The sequence below is a fragment of the Papio anubis genome, chromosome 20, assembly GCF_008728515.1.
Source record: "Papio anubis isolate 15944 chromosome 20, Panubis1.0, whole genome shotgun sequence".
Classification (NCBI taxonomy): domain Eukaryota; kingdom Metazoa; phylum Chordata; class Mammalia; order Primates; family Cercopithecidae; genus Papio; species Papio anubis.
In genome coordinates, this window is record NC_044995.1 from 32,462,482 (window position 1) to 32,477,083 (window position 14,602).

The following is a 14,602-nucleotide window of genomic DNA, read 5'->3' on the forward strand; positions in this document are numbered from 1 at the left end:
CTGAGGCAGGAGAATGGCGTGAACCCGGAAGGCGGAGCTTGCAGTGAGCTGAGATTGCGCCACTGCACTTCAGCCTGGGTGACAGAGTGAGACTCTGTCTAAAAAAAAAAAAAAAAAGAAAGCCTTATCACATCTGATTGCCTCATAATGGCACCCTCAAAAGACTCACAGGTGACATCACAGGGCCCGAGGGTGACAGGTATGCTGTCTGTGCCCAAAGTCATGCACATCTGCACCCTTCTGGTTCCCCACGATTACAAACACTGTGCCTCCTGTAAATACATCTTTGTAGGTGTCAGTACCCCATAGGATAAATTCTAGGTACAGAATGGGAATTTGGAGATTAAAGATTATGCAGTTTTTCAAGGTTAACCAGTATCTCAAAACTCTTCTCCAGAAATGCTGTACAATGCATACCCCTTGAAGAGTAATTGGAAAGGCACAGGTGTTCTCACTTTAATTTGAGAGCTTTTTTGTTCTTGTTTTTGTTCTTTAACATAGAGTCTCTGTTGCCCAGGTTGGAGTGTCGTGGCGCGATCTTGGCCCACTGCAACCTCAGTCTCCCGAGCAGCTGGGATTACAGGCGTGTATCACCATGCTCAGCTAATTTTTGTATTTTTAGTAGAGATGGGGTTTCACCCTGTTGGCCAGGCTGGTCTTGAACTTTTGACCTCAGGTGATTCGCCCGCCTCAGCCTCTCACTATAATTTGAGAGTTTTAACTGGAGGACAGTAAGTCCTGTGGGTTTTGTTATATTTTTTAAAAATCCTCAGGCCAGCTGTGGTGGCTCACATCTATAATCCCAGCACTTTGGGAGACCAAGGTGGAGGCTCGCTTGAGGCCAGGAGTTTGAGACCAGCCTGGGTAACATAGTGAGACCCCATCTCTACAAAAATAAAAAATTAGCCAGGTGTGGTGGCATGTGTATAGTTCCAACTACTCAGGAAGCTGAGGCAAGGGGATTGCTTGACCCCAGGAGGTCGAGGTTACAGAAAGCTATGATGATGCTACTATATTCCACCCTAGGCAACAAAGACAGACCCCCAAAATAATAAATACAATAAAAATCCTCAACATTTAGTGTGGTGCCTGCACTTTGGGAGGCCAAGGTGCGCAGATCACGAGGTCAGGAGATCGAGACCATCCTGGCCAACGTGGTGAAAACCCATCTCTACTAAATATACTAAAATTAGCTGGGCATGGTGGCGCGTGCCTGTAATCCCAGCTACTTGTGAGGCTGAGGCAGGAGAATCACTTGAACCAGGGAGTCAGAGGTTGCAGTGAGCCAAGATCGTGCCACGGCATCCAGCCTGGCAACAGAGCGAGACTTCGTCTCAAGAAAAAAAAAAAATTTTTTTAGAGACAGGATCTCACCATGTTGCCCAGGCTGGTCTCAAACTCCAGAGGTCAAGCAATCCTACCACCTCAGCCTCCCAAAGTGCTGGGATTATAGACATAAGCCCCCTTGCCTGGCCCCTAAATACATAAATGAATGAATGAAAGAATGCCACATATTCTGCGGCAGCCCTGCATTTCACACCCACATGAACACACACTCTCATTAAGCTGCATGTGCCAACATTGACTGTGCTCCTTTCCCTGTTTCAACTGGGCCTGTAATGGAAGGTGTGGAGGTGGCTTTCCTCGCCCCGGCTGTCAGAGCATGCCGGGGTTCCTGTGTGCAGGGACTGGGTCCTGTGTATCCTCCGCCCACGAATGACGCCTGGCCGGGACCTCCACGGGTGCTCAGGAAGTTGCTGCTGAACAAGATTCAGGGGCATGTGGGACATCTGTGCTTGTCAGAGGCCGTGCAAGGCTCCGCGAGGAAACAGTTCCAAAGGCAGGTCCAGAAGAATGTTAGAGACTGGGTTTCTTTTGAACAAAAGAGCGGCATGATGTGTTTGAAGAGGGTCGGCCTGCAGGTGTGCATGAGGGATGGGAGGGGAGAGACTTTCCTCCACAGGTCACAAAGGGCAGGAGAGGGTTAGCATAGTAGGGGCCCAGGGAGGGGTAAGTGGAAAGTTGATTGTTGAGGCGGAATCAATAGGATTTGAAAACAAAGGGAAAACCGAGAGGACAGCCATTGTCTGTTTTGAGCCAGGAGAGATTAGGAGGAGAGGGGAGCGTCATTACAAGGTATAGGCAAACACAGGCTAATTCTGGGAGCAGCCTTTACCTGGCTCTCCGAGGGTGTCCACTTACTGTGACTGTCACCCATATCTGTAAGACCCAGATTGTGGGCACAGCACCCCATGAGCATCATTTCAAGTGGGCTGTCCTTGCTCATGGGTGCTGGCGGTGGGAGGAACTAAAACAGACAGCTGGAGCTTTTTTATTTTTTTTTGAGACAGTCTCGCTCTGTCGCCCAGGCTGGAGTGCAGTGACGCAATCTTGGCTCACTGTAAGCTCCACTCCCGGGTTCACGCCATTCTCCTGCCTCAGCTTCCCAAGTAGCTGGGACTACAGGTGCCCGCCACCACGCCTGGCTAATTTTTTTTTGTATTTTTGGTAGAGATGGGGTTTCACCGTGTTAGCCAAGATGGTGGAGCTTCTTGAAGATGAAGTAAGATTGTTAGAAAACTGGGTCTCGCCGGGCGCGGTGGCTCAAGCCTGTAATCCCAGCACTTTGGGAGGCCGAGATGGGCGGATCACGAGGTCAGGAGATCAAGACCATGCTGGCTAACACGGTGAAACCCCGTCTCTACTAAAAAATACAAAAAATTAGCCGGGCGAGGTGGCGGGCGCCTGTGGTCCCAGCTACTCGGGAGGCTGAGGCGGGAGAATGGCGTGAACCCAGGAGGCGGAGCTTGCAGTGAGCTGAGATCCGGCCACTGCACTCCAGCCTGGGCGACAGAGCCAGACTCCGTCTCAAAAAAAAAAAAAAAGAAAGAAAACTGGGTCTCCAGGCTGGGTGTGGGGGCTCACGCCTGTAATCCCAGCACTTTGGGAGGCCGAGGTGGGCGGATCACCTGAAGTCAGGAGTTCGAGACCAGCCTGTTCAACATGGTGAAATCCCATCTCTACTAAAAATATAAAAGTTGTAATCAATAAACGATTTAATTCTCTTGAAAGAAAAAACAAAAAAACCCAAAAATTAGCCAGGTGTGGTGGTGCATGCTTGTAATCCCAGCTACTTGGGAGGCTGCGGTAGGAGAATTGCTTGAGCCCAGGAGGTGGAGACTGCAGTGAGCTGAGATCGCACCACTGCCCCCGAGCCTGGGCAACAGAGAGCGACTCTGTCTTTTTTTTGTTGAGATGGAGTCTCGCTCCGTCGCCCAGGCTGGAGTGCAGTGGCCAGATCTCGGCTCACTGTAAGCTCCACCTCCCGGGTTTACGCCATTCTCCTGCCTCAGCCTCCCGAGTAGCTGGGACTACAGGCGCCCGCCACCTCGCCTGGCTAGTTTTTTTGTATGTTTTAGTAGAGACGGGGTTTCACCGTGTTAGCCAGGATGGTCTTGATCTCCTGACCTCGTGATCCGCCTGTCTCGGCCTCCCAAAGTGCTGGGATTACAGGCTTGAGCCACCGCGCCCGGCCGACTCTGTCTTAAAAAAAAAAAAAGGGGGGGGGGGACGGAAATTGGGCCTCCAAACTGGAAGGCTGACTGCCAGCCGATAAAAGGGACACTTTTCCTTTAGCCATTTCAGAAAGAGCCTCGGTGTAGCCCAAAGAGACTGAGTGAGCTGGTGGTGAGGGGCCTTGAGTATGAGGTGGCGGGAACCTGCAGTTCAGCCTGGCACTCGGGGAGAAGGGGGTATTTTCTGAAGCTCTGAGGCCAAGGGCCACAGTGGCCACAGGCTGCAGGGAGCCAGCACCAAGTATAGCCTGAAGTGTCTGCTTAAATAAGTACGTGGAGGCAGAGGAGGGTGTCTATGAAGAGAGAGAGCCAAGCTTGAGTGATATTCACAAAAGCAGTTTGAGGAATATCCACTCCGATACAGTTCAGCCTCCCAAGGGGATGTATCCTGATGCCCTCATTCCTGGTAATGATTTTTCATAGACATGGTGATAGAAATTTTAGAAACAGGCCAGGTGCAGTGGCTCACGCTTGTAATCCCAGCACTTTGGGAGGCCAAGGCAGGCGGATCATGAGGTCAGGAGTTCGAGACCAGCCTGGCCAACATAGTGAAACCTTGTCTCTACTAAAAATACAAAAATTAGCCGGGCGTGGTAGCATGCACCTGTAGTCCCAGCTACTCAGGAGGCTGAGGCAGGAGAATCGCTTGAACCTGGGAGGCGGAGGTTGCAGTGAGCGGAGATCACACCATTGCACTCCAGCCTGGGTGACAGAGTGAGATTCCATGTCAAAAAAAAAAAAAAAAAAAAAAAAAAAGCCTGATTCTAAGATAAACCTTTTTTTTTTTCTTTTTTTTGGGAGGGGACCGGGTCTCTCTCTGTCCCCCAGGCCAGAGTGCAGTGGCAAGATCTCAGCTCACTGCATCCTCTGCCTCCCGGGTTCAAGCAATTATCCTGCCTCAGTCTCTTGAGTAGCTGGGATTACAGACGCACATCACCACGTCTGGCTAATTTTTGTATTTTTAGTAGAGACAGGGTTTCACTATGTTGGCCATGCTGGTCTCAAACTCCTGACCTCAAGTGATCTGCCCGCCTCAACTCCCAAAGTGCTAGGATTACAGGCGTGAGCCGCTGTGCCTGGCCTTGAAGCCACCTTTTCACCCAGCCCCACCTGCGCAAGCTGCAGCTCCAGGCTTTTTACTTGGGAGAATGGGGCGCCATTGGCTGTGCTGCCCATGGCAGAATCTGGGAATGACCCTGGACTCTTCTCTGACACCTGTGTCTCAGGGCTCGAATCCTGGGGGTTCTCTGACTGCCCCATAGCTGACCTGCAGACCCCATAGCTGTGTATACCTTGATGGTGGCTGCCCCTTGACTGCTTCCCCTGCAGTCCAGCCCTGCCCCTGTGCAGGTCCCCTCTCTGCAGAGCTGCAATGGCTTTTCCAAATTGTAGGGTCCAGTAATTATCTTGTTTCTCTGCTTAAAATCTTTCAGTGGGTTATTTTATCTTTTCTGGCACTTTCTTCATCAGGCTTTTCCTCTCTAGCTTTATAACAGCACCCCCACCCAACACACACCCCCCCCACCCACCAGCCACAACAGGCCTACAACTGCACAGTCCTGGGCCCAGGCCAGCCACGCTGCCGGTGCCAGCCTGCCACTTACCTTTATCAGTGTGCAGCATCTCGGGTGCCCCCTCTTCCCCAGCACTTCTGGAGACTCGGTTCAGGGGTTCAGGTGTCCCCAGCAACAGGCGCCTGCCTGGCCCTGCTGCGTGCACACAGCTGTGGCCAAGGTTTGCCCTCATGGGCCACGCCAAACTGCGACCTGTCTCTCCCCATTCCTCCCCAGACTGCGCTCTGAGGATGGCACTTGGACCCATGTCTTAGCGGGGTGCTCAGTGTCCATCATCTAATTTGGTGATAAAGTGGAGTATTCCTTTCTCCCAAAGGGTTCTATGCAAAAATCTTCAGACATAACGCCAGTGCTCACATGTTCTCATGGTTTGTTTTCTCTCCAGAAAATGAATTGTGATTTGTCCCCGTCTCTCTTATCTAGTGGTAAGCATCCGTGGCATTCAGGACGAAGATCCCCCTGACGCCCAGCTCCTGAGGCTGGATAACATGCTGCTGGCCGAGGGCGTGTGCAGGCCCGAGAAGAGAGAAAGAGGAGGAGCGGTGGCCGGGGCCAGCACAGCAACACCAGGTGGCTGTCCAAATGACAATAGCATTGAGCACTCTGACTACAGGGCCAAGCTGTCCCAGATCCGACAGATTTACCACTCTGAGCTAGAGAAATATGAACAGGTGATCTTTCTGCATGGAAGAGTTTCTGTCATGTGAATGCGCATTTGTCAAAGCGAAACACGGAACGCTAACCACCTTTCTTTCGTGGTGCAGAACAGGGAGTCCATGCAGTTGGTCACTGCAGAGGTGGCCGATTTTTACTGAAAGCCCTTTCCATTTACTTAACAGTCACCCGCCGGTGTGTGAGCCACAGGGGGTGGCAGGCGGCCGCTCCGCTGTGGAACCTGCTGCCCCGTGCCACCCTGCTGCCTTGTCACAGGCCGGCGTGTCTGTGCTCCCACCCCAGGCATGCCGTGAGTTCACCACACACGTCACCAACCTCCTCCAGGAGCAGAGCAGGATGAGGCCCGTCTCCCCTAAGGAGATTGAGCGCATGGTCGGCGCCATTCACGGCAAGTTCAGCGCCATCCAGATGCAATTGAAGCAGAGCACCTGTGAGGCGGTGATGACCCTGCGCTCGCGGCTGCTTGATGCCAGGTCAGGGCCGCATGCACCCGAGACCTCAAGCGCTGGCTCTGAGGGACTGGAGGGAAGTAGTGCTGGCTTGGGTTGAAGACAGCCCTGGAGGCTGTGTCCGCAGTCACGGTTGGAGGCCTCACACAGCGTCTTGGGAGGAAGGCCCGAAGTATTGCTGTTTTCATTTTTATTTATTTTTATTTTGTTTTGGTTTTATTTATTTATTTATTTGAGACTGAGTCTCATGCTGGTGCCCAGGCTGGAGTGCAGTGGCGCGATCTCGGCTCACTGTAAGCTCTGCCTCTTGGGTTCAAGCGATTCTCCTGCTTCAGCCTCCCAAGTAGCTGGGATTACAGGCACCCGCCACCATGCCCGGCTAATTTTTGTGTTTTTAGTAGAGGGGGTTTCACTATATTGACCAGACTGGTCTCGAACTCCTAACCTCAAGTGATTGCTGTTTTCAGAACTACTGGAAAATCATACTCAGAACTAGAGGTGGGGGTGGTACTAGAGTCCTAGCATATTAACGCCGACGAAGGCTGGCTGTTTTTGCAGGCGCAAGCGGCGGAATTTCAGCAAGCAGGCGACGGAAGTGCTGAATGAGTATTTTTACTCCCATTTGAACAACCCTTACCCCAGCGAAGAAGCCAAAGAAGAGCTGGCCAGGAAGGGCGGCATCACTGTCTCCCAGGTGACGTTCTCTCCTGCCATGCCTCCCCACGCCTGGGAGGAGTGGATGATTAGGTCCCATGGGGACACCCAGGGAAGTTCGCTAAATGTGTGCAGAGGCCAGGCACGGCTGCTGGAATCCCAGTGCTTTGGGAGGATGAGGTAGGAGGGCTGCTTGAGTCCAGGAGTTCAAGACCAGCCTGGGCAACATAGTGAGACACTGTCTCTACAAAAAATTTAAAAAATTAGCTGGGCTTGGTGATGTGTACCTATGGTCTCAGCAACTTGGGATGCTGAGGTGAGGGGATCACTTGAGCCCAGGAGGGTGAGGCTGCCGTGAGCTATGATGGCGTCACTACATTCTACCCTGGATGACAGAGTAAGACCCTATCTCTGAAAAACAAAAAACGTGTGGAACAGGAGCCAAGTCTCCCTACTGTGAGTCAGCCAGACTGGCTCAGATTCAGGCTCTGCATTACAAATGTGGGACTCTAGCACTCTCCCCCTTCATCTGTGAGGCAGGGGTGCAAGTGCACCCACAGAGAGACCTGGGAACTTCCTGAGGGATGCAGATGGAATGCGAGGTCCCAGAGGTGATGCTGTGGAGTGTGAGCTCCCTGAGGGTTACAGACAGAGTGTGAACTCCCTGAGGGATACAGATGGAGTGTGAGCTGCCTGGGGGTTACAGATGGAGTGTGAGCTCCCTGAGGGATACAGATGGAGTGTGAGCTCCCTGAGGGATATAGATGGAGTGTGAGCTCTCTGAGGGATACAGACAGGGTATGAGCTCCCTAAGGGATACAGATGGAGTGTGAGCTCCCTGAGTGATACAGATGGAGTGTGAGCTCCCTGAACTATACAGATGGAGTGTGAGCTCCCTGGGGGTTACAGATGGAGTGTGAGCTCTCTGAGGGATACAGACGGAGTGTGAGCTCCCTGAGGGATACAGACGGAGTGTGAGCTCTCTGAGGGATACAGACGGGGTGTGAGCTCCCTGAGGGATACAGATGGAGTGTGAGCTCTCTGAGGGATACAGATGGAGTGTGAGCTCCCTGGGGGTTACAGATGGGATGTGAGCTCCCTGAGGGATACAGATAGAGTGTGAGCTCTCTGAGGGATACAGATGGAGTGTGAGCTCCCTGAGGTGATTGAGGTGGAGTGTAAACTCCCTGAGGGATACAGGGGGGTGTGAGCTCCCTGAGGGATCCAGATGGAGTGTGAGCTCCCTGAGGTGATTGAGGTGGAGTGTGAGTTCCCTGGGGGATGCTGTGGAGTGTGAGGTCCCTAAGGTGATGTGGTAGGGAGTATGAACCCCCTGAGCTCACAATCCCTGACTCTATAGCCTGGTAGGCAGCCACCAGTGTCCTCTGTGGAACTGGGGATGAAGGAGGGAGACACTAAGACCAAGAGGCTAAGAAACATTTCTGAAGGTTTTAGCATGGGAACAGTAAGTCCAGACAGCCTACAGCAGCAAGCCAGGTCCAGGCCATACCGCCGCGGCAGCATGAGTGTATGGAACAGAGCCTGGGTGCCGCCCTCCCACCCGGACAGGCACAGCCCCACAGCCTCTGGCAGCAGTAATGGCAGGCGCTGACCCACAGCATGGCTTGCTGCATGTCACCACAGCCCTCCCTACTTTGTAGTTGGAGGGGCTGAGTTTCTAGTCCTTCACCATCACGCTCTGCCCCAATTCAGGCTAAGTCCAGTCAAGTCTCTGTGACAGAGAGCAATTGGAACCCCTTGGGGTCACGCAGGCAGCAAAACATCCTGAGGTCATAGTCACATCTCACTCTGCTCATCGGGATCTGCTGTGGTGTCAGAAAAAAGGCCAGAGCTGGAACAAGGGGCCGCACCTCTGGGTCTTCAAGGCCCTTGGAGAAGCGTGAGACATTTGGCCCCCAAGGAACAATTGTCTGGAGGACAACCAGGGCCGCTTCAACCAGGATGGAGCCTCTGGGGCCTCCCATATGGATCCAGAGAAGGCTGCTCACACCCCAGGGGTAGGCAGACACTATTTTTAGAACAGAGAGCACACAGACAGGGATCCTTCTTTTTACAGTTAACATTGCAAGGATAATGTAAGTACACCAAAGAAAAAAATGTTGGCCAGGCATGGTGGCTCATGCCTGAAATCCCAGCACTTTGGAGGCCAAGGCAGACGAATCACCTGAGGTCAGGAGTTCGAGACCAGCCTGGCCAACATGGTGAAACCCCGTGCCTACTGGAAATACAAAAATTAGCCAGGCTTGGTGGCACATGCCTGTAATCCCAGCTACTGAGGAGGCTGAGGCAGGAGAATCACTTGAACCTGGGAGGCGGAGGTTGCAGTGAGTTAAGACCATGCCACTGCACTCCACACTCCAGCCTGGGTAACAGAGTGAGACTCTGTCTCCAAAAAAAAAAAAAAAAAGTACAAAAATTAGCCAGGCTTGGTAGCACGTGCCTGTAGTCCCAGCTACTGGGGAGGCTGAGGCAAAACTTGAACCTGGGAGGCAGAGGTTGCAGTGAGCTGGGATCGCGCCGCTGCACTCCAGCCTGAGCGAAAGAGCGAGACTCCGTCTCAAAAAAAAAAAAAAAAAGTTTGAAGTAGCAAAGGTCATCCACAATCCTTCTCTGTCCCTTGGCTGTTTCATTTCTGTTTGTTATTACACTATGTGTTTATTTTACTTGCTTTGGGATACTGAAATGTGGCCCTGGGTGGGCATCTGAGGATGTCTCCATGCCTGTAGGAAGGCGCTAGCCTTGGGGTGCTCACCCATGTGAATCTACCCAGGGGACATTTTTGTTGTCACAACTGGAGGAGGGAAGTGCTCCTGGCACCCAGTGGGTGGAGGCCAGGGATGCCGCTCAGCACGCTGCAGTGCCCAGGACGGCCCCCACAGAGCAGATAGACCCCAAACATCAGCAGTGCCTCCAAAGGTGACAAGCCCCTCCCTGGGGGACTGCAGTGCCAGTTTGCAGTCAGAGTTGGGCTGATTCCACCTTGGTGGTGGACCAGCTCCTTTTTCTCCTGCCTCTGCTTTCATACAACAGGGACGATAACAGCTGCCTCCCAGGTCCTCATGAGAATGAGGCAGAACGATATATGAGGCTGGGCCTGGAATCCCAGCATTTTGGGAGGCCAGAGCGGGAGGAGCTCTAGAGCCCAGGAGTTTGAGACCAGCCTGGGCAACAGAGCGAGACCCTATCTCTAAAAAAAATTCTTTTTTTTTTTTTTTTGAGACAGTCTCGCTCTGTTGCCCAGGTTAGATTGCAGTGATGCGATCTTGGCTCACTGCAACCTCTGCCTCCCAGGTTCAAGGGATTCTCCTGCCTCAGCCTCCTGAGTAGCTGGGATTACAGGTGTGCATGACCATGTCCAGCTAATATTTGTATTATTAGTAGAGACGGAGTTTCTCCATGTTGTCCAGGCTGGTCTCAAACTCCTGACCTCAGATAATCCCCCCACCTCAGCCTCCCAAAGTGCTGGGATTATAGGCGTGAGCCACCACACCTGGCCAAGAAACAATTTTTTAATTAAAATTAAGAAAAATATATGAATATATGAGGAGTGCTTAGCCTAGCACCTGGTACATTCCAACTACCCCTTCAGAGTTCACCTTGTTTTCATTTGATAAGTTTGGGATTTGATCACAGTTACTGGATCCCCAGGTCTCCCTGGCTCTCACTTTTCCTGAAGCGAACACGGAAAGTAACCTGCTGCCTTGCTGCAATGGCAGCCAGAGGCGCTGTCCCTCCCCGCCCATCTCAGTCTCGTTTTCCTTCCAGCCCCATCCCAGGTCCAAGTTCCAGCAACACCAGGTTTTAGGCAGCAGAGTTCTAAGACATGCCGGCTCCAGGGTGTCCTCAACCCACGTGGACATCTCCCTGGGTCCGTGGTCCAGCGGGCGCCACCTTCTCAGTCCCGGTCTTTTCACAGCCCCAGGGTGCAGTGTTGTCTTGTAAGGCAGTGGGAGCAATGGGCACCGCAGGGAACCCACAGACTGTGTCTCAGAAGTTGCCGGGTCAGCTGCTCCAGTGACTCCTGTGTGTCCACAGGTCTCCAACTGGTTTGGCAACAAAAGAATCCGGTATAAAAAGAACATGGGGAAGTTTCAAGAAGAAGCTACCATTTACATGGGTAAAACAGCTGCGGATACCACCGAAGTTGGGGTCCCAGGGAACCATGCCAGCTGCCTGTCAACACCCAGCTCCGGTGAGTGAGGCTGGCCCAGGGACAGTCATCTGTACCCACGTGGACGGCCACTGAGCTGCATCTGGGGAGGCCGCAGTGGGACGATATCGCCCTTCCCCCAGTGGTCAACTCTGTGTAACTCTGCTCTGTTTCAACTGTGAGAGTTCTGTTCCTCTTGGCCATGATCCCAACTAACAGATACCTGTGCTTTGGGGACAGAATGGTGATACTGATAAGAAAAGACATGAAAGGGCTGGGCACGGTGGCTCACGCCTGTAATCCCAGCACTTTGGGAGGCCGAGGTGAGTGGATCACCTGAGGTCAGGAGTTTAAGACCAGCCTGGCCAACATGGTGAAACCCTGTCTCTACTGAAAATACAAAAAAAAATTAGCCGGGCATGGGCTGGGTGCAGTGGTTCACGCCTGTAATCCCAGCACTTTGGGAGGCCGAGGCGGGCGGATCACGAGGTCAGGAGATCGAGATCATCCTGGCTAACATGGTGAAACCCCGTCTCCAATAAAAATACAAAAAATTATCTGGGCATGGTGGTGGCGGGCACCTATAGTCCCAGCTACTTGGGAGGCTGAAGCAGGAGAATGACGTGAACCTGGGATGCAGAGCTTGCAGTGAGCCAAGATTGTGCCACTGCACTCAAGCCTGGGTGACAGAGCAAGACAACGTCTCAAAAAAAAAAAAAAAAATTAGCAGGACATGGTGGCGAGTGCCTGTGGTCCCAACTGCTCGGGAGGCTGAGGCAGGAGAATCACTTGAACCCAGGAGGCAGAGGTTGCAGTGGGCCGAGATCATGCCATTGCACTCCAGTCTGAGTGATAGAGCAAGACTGTCTCAAAAAAAAAAAAAAAACAAGACATGAAAGGACATTAGTAGTGTGGTGGGGAGGACCCTGCTGGCCTCCCTGGGATGGGGGGCTGAGGAGCAGAGGCCAGATGCTGAGGAGGAGCAGGAGCCACATTCGAGGCCTCCTGTCGGCTGAGGGGCTGGGTGGGTCCCACCCCAGGAGGTGCCACGACTGTGCCCACCCCAGCTCCCACCTCTTCCAGGCTCCTCTGGACCCTTCCCGCTGCCCAGTGCTGGGGAGGCCTTCCTCACCCTGCGGACGCTGACCTCTCTCCAGCCTCCTCCTGGGGGAGGCTGCCTGCAGTCCCAGGTGAGTCTCAGGCACCGTCCCACAGCACCCAGATGGGTGGCAGGTCCTCAGAAAGGCCATCTTGTCAGTCAGCCCTCAGCCTTGGGGCAGCTCCCCCAAAGGTCCCAGCAGTCACACAGGCCATGCTGTGTGGCCACCACCAGGGCACAGCTCTGCAGGGCCCCACTCTGTAATGACTGCGCCCTCCCCCACCTCCACCTGTCACCACTGCAGCCGCTGGGAACAGTCAGTGGGAATGAGCCCCAAGATGAGGGCTGTGGCTGTGGAGGGGACGGGCGCCTCCTAAAGGAGTGTGGAAGGACATGGTGTCCTTCCCTCGAGAGGGAGGGGCAGGCAGCAAGCAGAGGAGAGACAGGACCTTCCCTTGGGCTCAGACCTGGCGCCCTCAGTGCCACAGCTTGGCCGGGAAGGCAGGTCTTGTGCCAGCACCTCCTCTCCTGCTGCTCTGATGGGGAACTGAGGGCGCCCTGCTTGACCACAGTGAGGATTTGTTTTGGCGACCGTGAAGAAAAGGAGCCAGGGGTCTGAGGCAGCTGACACACCCACCCCACCCAGGCCCCATGGCCTCCCACTCCCCCTTGGTGGCCACAGGGGCCTGACCCCAGCGGCAGGGGAGGCCATAAGTGGGGACCGTCTCGAAGACACTGCAGAGGCCCGGGTGTGACATGCCCAGCACAGGCGCAAGGCTGTGCAGCGTGTGCCAGGGCCCTGCAGAGCCGGGTGCCCCTCCCAACTCACCACTCTCTCCCAGGGGCTCAGAGAATGGATGCCCCTTGTGCCATCTGTGGGGTCCCGCCTGGTCCTGGGAAGCTCATGTCCCACACTGCCCTACTGTGGCAGCTGCCCCCCATCACCATGCAGCCCCCAGCCAGGGACACACGCGAGGGGCCTCACCTTGCCCTTTGCACCCCTGGGACCTGACTACACGCCAGCAGAGTGTAGAGTGTCCACCCCAGTGCAGAGTGCCCCCCGGGTGGTGCTCCCACACTCACGGGCAGAGCAGTCCCAGCCACTTCCTTAGCCTGTACGGTGCCCACTGTAGTGGGGGTGGGTCCTGTGGACAAACGTCTTAGCACCCTTGGACCTGACGCCATCTCTGCACTGCAGACAGAGCCCCCACCCCTCATGACAAGTGGATGCCTCCCGTCCTCCTTGCTGCCCAGTCAGACCAGTGTTGGGCCAGGTTTCAGAGCCCCTTTTTCCCACCGAGTCTCACCATGACACTCCAGGTGTCGCCGTGGGCTCCAGGCCTGACATTGTCTCCCTGTCCCTTGCCGGGCAGGAGCCCTTGCTATACCTGATGCCAGTCAGTCCTTTGCCCAAGCCCCAGGGAAGCCACTAGAGGCCAGTTTTCCTGCCAGGGAAGCTCGTCCATGTCCCATATCAGGTGGCAAGGCCAGCTGTGACCCAGGGCTGACCCCTCCATCCCTTCCCTCCTCCACTGGGTTGGAGGTCATCTGTGGATCTTTTCCAAGCTTCCCCAGGGACCCCTGGAGGCTCCACCTGCGGCACGAGAGCCAGGTAGTCACCAGCCTCATGGCCACCCCTCTGATGCTTGATCTCTGTCGTTTCAGACCCAGGGTAGCTGGCGGGGTGCCACCCCCCGACCTGCAACTGCGTCACCTGCTGGAGACCCTGGCAGCATCAACTCCAGTGTGTCTAATTAAGTTTTGGGGATAAGCAGGAAAGAGCACCGCGTGAGCTGCCATGTGTAGCCAGCCCCTGCGTTGTTATTGAACGTGCCGCCAATGACCTCAGAAAACCCAGATGGGTGGTGGTGCCCATGAGCCCCTCCTCCTCAGCCGGGCCCATGGCGCTGGCTCATGTGTCTGCTGGGACTCGAGATGGCCTGAAACGCTACTCATTCTCCCACCTCAGTTTGTTTTTTTGATAGTAATTTTATGGTAACGCTATGAATTGTCTGTTCTAGGACTTGGCACAGATTTTCCCATTAAAATTTTTGACTTATTTTAATTCCGATGTCTGTTCACCAGATTTGTTTTGGGTGGTAGTTGACACCGGTCACAGCTGCAGTGTCATGTGTGCTGTGATTCTGTCACTCATCTGCGCCGCTCAGGCACCAACTCCCAACACTATCTTCTGTGGAATCGTATCATTCTGTTCTGATTTTAAAATGTCCTGACTGGGCGCAGTGGCTCATGCCTGTAATCCCAGCACTTTGAGAGGTCGAGGTAGGAGGAATGCTTGGGCACAGGAGTTTGAGACCAGTCTGGGCAACGTAGTGAGACCTCGTCTCTACAAAAAAAAATTCTGCTTTCAGAATTTTTTTTTTTTTTTTTTTTTTGAGACAGAT

At 53.8% G+C, this 14,602-nt stretch overlaps 1 protein-coding gene across 9 annotated transcripts in view; it reads left to right on the plus strand.

The window, feature by feature from the left end:
* PBX4 (PBX homeobox 4) overlaps window positions 1-14,262 on the plus strand; it is a 57,187-nt gene extending 42,925 nt beyond the window's left edge. For 6 of the 9 annotated variants that reach the window (XM_009193968.4, XM_009193969.4, XM_009193973.4 and 3 more), the window contains 6 exons: window positions 5,573-5,820; window positions 6,107-6,297; window positions 6,832-6,967; window positions 10,984-11,140; window positions 12,182-12,288; window positions 13,863-14,262. In XM_009193968.4, the coding sequence (XP_009192232.1) occupies window positions 5,573-5,820; window positions 6,107-6,297; window positions 6,832-6,967; window positions 10,984-11,140; window positions 12,182-12,288; window positions 13,863-13,955 (932 nt within the window). In that variant the 3' untranslated portion in view covers window positions 13,956-14,262. Of the gene's footprint in view, window positions 1-5,572; window positions 5,821-6,106; window positions 6,298-6,831; window positions 8,946-10,983; window positions 11,422-12,181; window positions 12,289-13,862 lie in introns of those variants that run through there. The other 3 variants (XR_002518930.2, XM_009193975.4, XR_002518931.2) reach the window with 3 other exon arrangements.
* The last annotated feature ends 340 nt before the right edge of the window (window positions 14,263-14,602 follow it).